Genomic DNA, 8,902 nt, shown 5'->3' with positions numbered 1-8,902 from the left:
ATAAGAAATTTATAAAACGTTAAGAACTTTGACCATACATTTATATCAATCAATAAGATAGTCATGTGAAATTTTGTTGAATTCGTCTCATATATTTTAATAATAAATCAAAATCAATATAATTTTCAAGCGTATGAAAATGAAGATATACGGTACGTTTTATGACGTTCGTTAGATACTAAAAAAGTCCAGTAAGTAAAAATTATAGGGACATGTTTTGCAATATTTGGGCTACTAGTATGAAGCATTGAAGCCCAACATTAAAATGAAATCCTGAATATCTTCACACTTTTATGCTCTCTCATTTTGTTCATTTTCTCTCTCCACCAAAATCTGTTCTTCAATGGCAGTATCTCTTCAATCCACTGGTTCTACGTCTTGCCTCCATGCTAGAGCTTCCGTCTCTCCTCATCCTCTCAGGTCCCTCCTCTTTTTTCTCACTCTTCTTTTTTCAATTTTTGTTTCAATTTGATTAATTTATTTACTGAAACTCTTCAATTTTCGCAATTATAGTTGCGCAACCAGAGTTTTTGTTGGATTAAAGCCCCAATCTTCAAGTAATTCCTCCGGATTTCAGCTTTTTTTTTGTAATTTTTATCAATGAATTTAATTTCTGTGAAATTCTTTTTTGTTGATAATCGACGAATTCGTGTGTTAATTTGTGTTTCAGGTCTTTTTGGAAGTGCCAGACCTAATTTGACGGTTGATTTCTATGACAAAGTTCATAAGAGTCTACATTACACGTAATTTCCCTTTTCCTTATGCTTTTTCTCGAAAATTTAGCAAATTAATTTATTCACCTATTTTGCAAATTTGATGTACCCGATTAGAAATATTGCGTAAATATATTCCTATATGTATCACCAATTGATATGATTGCTAATTTATGCTTTTCGGATAGTAGAGTGCAATAGACTGGATTGTTTAAAATTGTTCGTCAATGAGGATCACATTGTGATGTTTTGTGGGAAATTTTAATCTGTTTGATGTATAAAATTAATTGCTGTGTTGCAATACCCAGCGTACTTAACAATGTTGTTCGGACTTTGGATGTACTTTTCAAAGTCCTATATCCAAAAGTTTGGATGGATTACTTGATATGATACATGTGAAATACACAGTCCACCGTTATCTATAAGAGTAATATAAGAGCAACTCCAATGCCATGACAATTAGCTTGCCATGCCACATAAGCTTTTAAGTTAATTATCATTTTAGCTACTTTTTGCTCTAATAGCTAGCTATTAACTTTGTAATAGTCGTTGGGTAGAAAATACATGAAAAGAGCTTAATTGGTTCAATGAGCATTTTATTTTGACAAGTTTAATTCTCAAGCAAGTTAGCTTGGCAATGCTAATTTGCTTAGCCAAACTAATTGAGTTTTCTAGCTCTAATGGTTAAGCTAGTAGCTAGAGAATTATTGAAATTGCAAGCAAGTCCCTATGCAGCTACAACCATTGGAGTTGCTTTTAATAATCCATATATGTGAAATTCACTCCGCTTCTAAATATAAACCCCATTCGTTCAATTTGAGCATATATTAAGAAAAAGTGTATAGAAAATAAGATTGCGGGTTTAGTTGATTGAAGGTGAAGAAAACAAGAATAAAATGGGGTTTGGTTGATTAAAGGTGGATTAAAGTAAACAAATAGAAGAGAAATGAGAATCTAAACAAGGACAAATTCTTGTAGCGAAATGAGGTAAATAGGGACAAGATCTTATAGTTAAGTAAGATAGGGACAAGATGTTGTAGTGAAATGAGACTCTTATTAAAGGACAAAAAGATACTTTTACATGGCACCATTATCTTAAATGAATTAAAAGTATTGCAAAAGTTTATTTCTTGCTTATCTCCCATGATGATTAGAAATTGTGCTATCTTATTTGTATCAATATTATAGTAATCTCATGGAGAGTTATGTGTTAATACTCTTTGTTTATAGGATGACAGTCATGAGACATATTTATACTTTTAGTTTCAGGTGTAATACTAAACCAACACGAGGAAGGGTCAATATGATGCCTATTGGAACGCCCAGAGTACCTTATAGAACTCCTGGTGAGGGAAGTTGGCAATGGGTGGATTTATGGAATGCCCTTGTATGTCTTCAGAACTTCACTTTATTCCTACAACTTAAGGGTTTCTCTTGTGCTAAAGAAGTTAGGAAGAATGATCTGTGTTGTGTAATGTGTGTTGCATCTCATCACTTCACCATTCAGAAGTTTTGTTACTTAGGTCTGATATTTCTTGGCTATTATAGTATATCTTTCATCATTTGAGCTGATATAATTTGCATCACCAATCAAGTAATGTAAGTCTTTTGCACACATTTTTAGGGGGTGAAAAAAAATTGAGATAGCTGGGTTTGTTCGATCAAAATTGAATAAGAAAAGAAGATAGTGGGGTTTGGTTTATAACTAGGTAATTCAATAACAAATAAAGGTAAAATTGGACTCAGGACAAGATTTTTGGGTGAAATGGTGATTTGGAGACAAAGAGAGTACATATATCCATCGCAAAATTTTTACTAATCATATTTGTAATTGTGTATATGAGAATTGTACCCCATAGGTTTCCCAGGTAGTAAATGGAAAGAAAAGATTTAATAATAAATAATAATATTTCCCCTTCTCTGTTATTTACCTGTATCCTTTAATTCACAGTACCGTGAGCGTGTCATATTCATTGGGCAACATATAGATGAAGAATTCAGCAACCAAATACTGGCAACCATGTTGTATCTGGACAGTATTGATGATGGCAAGAGACTTTATATGTACATCAATGGTCCTGGTGGGGATGTGAGTTTTGTTCTTGTCAAATATATAGAATCAATTATCTAAATATATAGTTGTTGGGTTTGACCTCTCACTCATTTTGAGTTCGGTGGGTGCTTGTTGCAGCTAACACCAAGCTTGGCAATTTATGATACAATCGCGAGCTTAAAAAGTCCTATTGGCACACACTGTGTTGGTTATGCCTATAATCTCGCAGGATTTCTCCTAACAGCTGGAGAGAAGGTAATAATTTTCTGTCCCTCCTGTTTAGACAATTGTACCCTTTTATCTTGATCATGATGCTAGATCATCTAATGTAATGGCGATGAATTAATTCGGCATTTTTTTTTCCTTCCATCTGAAATTCAGAGTATTGTAATGTTCAAGCATCATATGTTAATTTTATTTTCCAACTCAGAAAATTCATGATTTATAAGAACTGAATTTGCAGCTGTTCTGAAGACCTCACAGAATCTCAAGTCCCTGTATTCCTGTTTATATGTGATATGCTATCATACGTTTTTTGTTGCTCAAACATGATCTAGTGATTTGTAACTATCTCTAAATTAATTCAGGGTCAACGTTTTGCAATGCCTCTTTCAAGAATTGCACTGCAATCTCCAGCTGGGACTGCTCGTGGCCAGGTATACCTGCATCATATTTTTTTGAAGGTGTTCTTTCCAAGGGATAAGTGGTATATTTCTGTACCCTTTTGCTGCTTACATTTTTCGTTTTGCAGGCTGATGACATCCGTAATGAAGCTGATGAACTTCTTCGTGTCAGAGATTATCTCTACAGTGAGTTGGCTAAAAACACAGGTCAACCAGTAGAGAAGGTACACCAATTTCTTCTTATTTTAACTTTTTTTTACAGATGATATATGAAAGACAACGACTGAGTGCACATTCTGCTGTATGGTTTATGTTATCTTCCTGAAAATTTTGTTGCTTGCCCTGTGCAGGTTCACCAAGATTTAAGTCGGGTGAAGCGTTTTAATGCTCAGGAGGCTCTTGAATATGGACTCATTGATCGTATAGTGCGGCCGCCTAGGATTAAGGCTGATTCACCTCGGAAAGATTCAACAGCAGGTCTTGGTTAGTGTGTATTGTCAAGCAATGTAGGTAAACCTGTTGCATATCTGTTTTGTGTTACCAATCAGATTATGTGGATGATGTTTAGTTGATGATGAATTTGCTATGTATATCTCGTAATTCAAATCTTTCAAGGTTGATATTCACTTTTTTGTTGGATAATACATCCTTGTCTTCCTTTTCTCTCAGTTGATTAGGACTTGGACATGGGTTTTAAATAACTGGCTAATATAATAATATATGTGCACTCTTGTCTCACGATTGTTGTTAGCCTGCTAAGCCATCATTAGAGGCCTCATCTACCAATGGTACTATTGTCTATCATGATCAAAGCCTATGTTAGCATGCATCATTAGTTCACACTAGGTCTATGCCTCTTCGGGTCATTGATGCATCCACTCCCCTAGCCCCCTCAAACCATCGATGAGTCATAAACTCTATCCTTGGACAAAATCAAGCCAAAGAATACACAGACATTATCCAAAGCCAAGTGTATTCCCTAATCTGCACAATGCCAATAGGTATGTAAAGGCACAAATTATTCCAAGGGCTGTACATTCTTCCGACTAGGCTTATATATTTTTTTTTGTTTTTTTTTTGAGGACACTAGGCTTATATGTTTAATTCAAAGTTAAGGCATCATTGGGCCGGTAACCTTGTCAGAAGGACCTTTTTAGAGACCAACTTTTATGAGAAAGGATTTATAGAATTTTTCGATTTATTTGGAGGCTAAAAAGTGGCAAAAAATACTACGTACTATGAATGTCTTGTTGCGTGACATTATTTTTAAGCATAGAATTACTTATTTTAGATTTTAGGGGTGATTTAAATACTTGAAGAACATAATAAAAATTCAAAATTCGCAAAATATTACTAGAAATGTCTCTTAAATGTACAATATAATGTACTTCATACAATACTTAATTAAATTCCAAATGACATATAAATAGATCTGATAGCTAGCTACATACTAACATAGCCAGCAAATATTAAAAAAGTAGTAACTACCAGCAGGAATGTTAATTACATGTGCAGAACCCAATTTTATTAGCAGTTCATCATTTTGTCCCTAATCCCTTCTTCCCTCCATCCATTATGCATCTTTGCAATAAACTTATCGGATCTTCGCCTCAAGCCATCATTGTCATCATCCTCGTCGTAACCATCGGATCCATTATCACTATCCACATCATCATCATCATCAGAACGACAACAATAATCTTCATCACTATCTTCATCGTACGATTCGATATCAATAATTAAGTGTTCACGCTCATTATCACTATCATCGTCAGTACTAGCACCACAAACATTCTCGGAAACCAACGGCGTATTGCCGTGGTTGTCATCCGAGTTACGGCCGCTGTTCCTTTTATTGAGTAGAATAACAATAACAAGTAAAAAGTTAAACAGCAAATGAATGTAGAAACGATTATCTACAAACCAAAGAACAATTTCACGAATGATGGTAAACATAAGGCTTAGTAAGTGCTCCATTTGCACTATTTAACTGACCTTCTTCAACTAATGTATTCATAAGAAAAAACATAGCGTCGTGGATACTTGTTGGGATCATCATATGTACCTAAAGAAATAAAGCAATTAGCTGAGACTGAAATTTGATATTTTTAGAATTACTTTTTATACGTTTGTGTGTTTTTGTTTCTGAATGAATGATCAATCTGATTTTTGCGGGTATTTATATTCAGTAGCATATATTTGAGAATACTCGAAGTATAGCGAATCAGAGAATAAGTCAATCCCAATAATTTGGAGATGGTGTATGTATTGAATTGATGTGGAACGACAGCGTGTAGTCCGTGGAAAATGTACCAAGTGGGATTTATGTAGAGTTTAATTAGTCATACAAGCATTATAATAATGATCAAGTATTCAAGTGTAATGAAAACTATAGTAGTAGTATTGCAGAAAAAATAGGGTATCAACTATCAAGTCTAAGGCAGAAACACAAATTTGAATTGACTAGACACGTACGTATTTTGTTAGACAATAAGATAGTATAATAATTATTTAAACAATTTTTATTGCCTTGTTGGTTTTAGGATAACTATTATTTTGAGCTTAAATCTAAAATAATGATTATTTTATTCGTAGAATAAAAGGATGTCAATTTGATGTTCAATTGTGGTCGGGTTCAATGAATTAAAATCGGATTTTGAAAATTTTATTCTGATTTGATATGATTTTCAAAATACAAATACTGGTATGTATATCTATCTTAAATATCATTATTATTTTTTTAGTAAAATTGTTAAAAATAATCACAACTTTCGCCGGTTCGTTCAAAATAATCTTGACTTTGGTTTAATTTTAAATAATATGAACTTTAGGGGTTATCCGCTCAAAATAGTCCCATGTAACCAGTAACCTTGTTAAAGAGGGTTTTTTTTTTTTTTTTATATATTTTTTTTTATTTTGTTTACGATACACATGTCATCACATGATTAGTTGAAAATATTTAATTAATTTACAAAAAAAAAAAAAAACCACATCCACCACCAACGTAACTTTCCAGCAGCCACCTCCTCCCACTGCCCAGTTACTTCGACCCCCCTCCCTTAACCGCCGCTGCGACCAGAACCCATTTCCCCCCAGTACGGTGCTGCCACTCCCCCTACCCCTGATATGTCCAATTTATATAGTGTTTTACCCCCGTCCCTTGGTCATAATTAGTGGTGTTTTTGGCTATTTAGAGCTACTTTTATTACTAATTGGTGTTTTCTAGTGGCTTTGTAGTTTTGCTTGAGTTTTGTAGGAAATTGCATATTTGGAGCGTTTTTCGGGGTTTTCATGAAGCAACTATGAGCATTAAATTAGGAGGACACGACCATCTTTGAAGCCCAGGACCGGTTAGAGCCGGTGATTAAGGGGTCGGTGTGTGATACCGGGGCATTTGGACCGAGCATTCAAGACCCGAAGAGGAAATCCGAATTGGGCCGAAGAATCGAGCCCAATCGAAGTCCAAGCCTCGAAGAATAGACCGGGCCCGATTGGGCATGCTTGCGCCCGATCGGGCGGGCGCGCATATGAGAGCATCAGCAAGAAGGCGCGCCCGATCGAGTGAGTGTAAGCTCGATCGAGCGCAGCCGCCCAGGAAGAGTGAAGGAAAAAAGGCAGGCCCGATCGGGCGCGTGTTTTTGGAGCCGAGTAATTAGTTTTCAATTAGGACTTGTTTTAGGGATGTTTAAGTACGATTTTTGTACGTAATTTTGATTACCTTCTCTTTTAGATTTTCTCTCTCTACTTAGAATATTTTCTCTCTCTTAAATTCTCTCAACTTTGTTCTTAATTCCATTCCTTAATCCAGATTTCTTTTGGTAACAATATCTTCTGTTTTAATTTTAGTTATTTTCTTTAATTCTTTCATCATGTTTTATTTTATTGTTTTGACTAGCTTAGATTTAATTATGCTTGAGTAGTTTTATTTCTAGGGTTTATGGGGATCTAATAAATAGTATGAAGGGGTAATTTGTGTTTGTTGATTATCAATGCTTGATTAATTTCCTATTGATTGATTTAATGCTATGCAATTAGGTTTGGCCAGATTTAATTGTATGAGTTTAGCAATATTGATTCGAGATTCGAGAGATGAGAATTGATGTTTAGGCTTAGTTTCAATAGGCGGACTAATTTATAAATGGTTAAGTCGAGATTCGAGAGATGAGATTTAATACCGGTAAATTAACTCTATGATTATAATACGTAGCAAAAGCCCTTTATAATCTGATTAATTGATGCATTGATGATTGCTTATTATGATTTGCCCTGGAATATTGTTTATTAGTGAACCTATGCCCTAGGTTTTCTCTTCAATGATTTATCTCCTATTTTATTCCCTTCCTACTCTTACCCTTTAGTAGTTTAATTACCTTTTTACAACAATTTGGTTACTTGATAATTTAGATTGCTTATAAATAATTAGGAATAAATTGACTTGTTTCCCTGTGGTTCGACCCTTCTTCCCTATCTACATAGTTAGTGGATTTAGGTTTTATTTTTGATTAGGTGAATACGACTTGAGCCTATCAACCCCCTAAACCACCAAAACCTTAACTCGAAATCTTCCTCACTCAAACCCTAAAGACCTAAAAAAACCGCAACCCCATCGCACAAATCCCCTATTGACCCTCTCCGACCCTCAGTTTCCTAGTCATGAGGGTTTCGAGGGTGGGGGATGGTCGTTGGACTTTGGAGGGTTTGTGGTAGGACTAGGCATTTTTACGGATTCGGGTTGAGATAAGGGCGGTTTTAGGGTCGGATTTAGGCGATTTAGAGGGTATGAGAGGGGAGCGCCGGCGCAGGCACATCAGAGGCAGGCGTAGCCGCGTAGGCTAACGGTTGTACAAGGAGGGGAAGGGGTTTCTAGGCACATCGGATTTATTATGTAATTATTTTCCCCGTATTTCTGATGATGAATGGGAAATGTTAAACAAGCCCTTTGCCAATTGTGAAATTATGAAGGCTTTGATGAGCATGGACCCTTACAAGGCACCGGGTCCGGATGGTTTCCAATCTCTTTTCTATCAACGTTTCTGGTAGACGGTACAACCTAGTGTTGTGCGTACAGTAAAAGATGTGCTTGAAGGTCGTAGCTTCCCCCAAGAGTTAACTGATGCGTTTCTTGTGCTCATCCCAAAAGTAGAAGTGCCTCAAACAACAAAAGATTTTTGGCCGATTGGGTTGTGCAATATCACTTAATCGTTTGAAACCTATTCTTCCTAATTTAATCTCGCCAACTCAATAATATAGCTTTGTGCCGAAACGACAAATCAAGGATAATATTATTATTGTCCAAGAAATGCTCCATATAATGAGGTGAAAGCAAGGGAAGACGGGTTACATGGCGGTGAAAATTGATTTTGAAAAAGCCTTTGATAAGCTTAGATGGTTGTTTATCAAGGACTCGCATATGGAGCTTCGATTGCCGCAACTCATGGTGGACATTGTAATGTTGTGCCTTAATTCGGCTAAAGCTTAGGATATTGTGGAATGGAGAACCAACTGAAGCTTTT

General features: G+C 35.5%; 2 protein-coding genes across 3 annotated transcripts; one reads left to right on the top strand and one right to left on the bottom strand.

Annotated features, from left to right (window-relative positions):
* The first annotated feature begins 260 nt into the window (after positions 1–260).
* LOC110702581 (ATP-dependent Clp protease proteolytic subunit-related protein 2, chloroplastic-like) lies at positions 261–4,033 on the top strand. Of its 2 annotated transcripts, none has more exons than XM_021880307.1 (9): positions 261–420; positions 514–557; positions 671–743; positions 1,977–2,100; positions 2,665–2,802; positions 2,905–3,021; positions 3,354–3,422; positions 3,518–3,613; positions 3,740–4,033. In XM_021880307.1, the coding sequence occupies exons 1-9, from the start codon at positions 344–346 to the stop codon at positions 3,875–3,877; spliced, it is 876 nt and encodes a 291-aa protein (XP_021735999.1). In that variant the 5' UTR covers positions 261–343; the 3' UTR covers positions 3,878–4,033. The 2 variants fall into 2 exon arrangements, with proteins under 2 accessions (XP_021735999.1, XP_021736000.1); XM_021880308.1 differs by having other exon boundaries at positions 1,983–2,100; positions 3,740–3,877.
* Positions 4,034–4,122: 89 nt separating this feature from the next.
* Positions 4,123–6,773, bottom strand: LOC110702582 (phosphopantothenoylcysteine decarboxylase subunit VHS3-like). Its single transcript, XM_021880310.1, has one exon. It carries the CDS (start codon positions 5,364–5,366, stop codon positions 4,917–4,919), a length of 450 nt encoding a protein of 149 aa, XP_021736002.1. The 5' UTR covers positions 5,367–6,773; the 3' UTR covers positions 4,123–4,916.
* Between the last annotated feature and the right edge of the window lie 2,129 nt (positions 6,774–8,902).

Source organism: Chenopodium quinoa, unplaced genomic scaffold (assembly GCF_001683475.1).
Source record: "Chenopodium quinoa cultivar QQ74 unplaced genomic scaffold, ASM168347v1, whole genome shotgun sequence".
NCBI lineage: Eukaryota > Viridiplantae > Streptophyta > Magnoliopsida > Caryophyllales > Amaranthaceae > Chenopodium > Chenopodium quinoa.
This window is presented reverse-complemented; position numbering and strand designations above follow the sequence as displayed.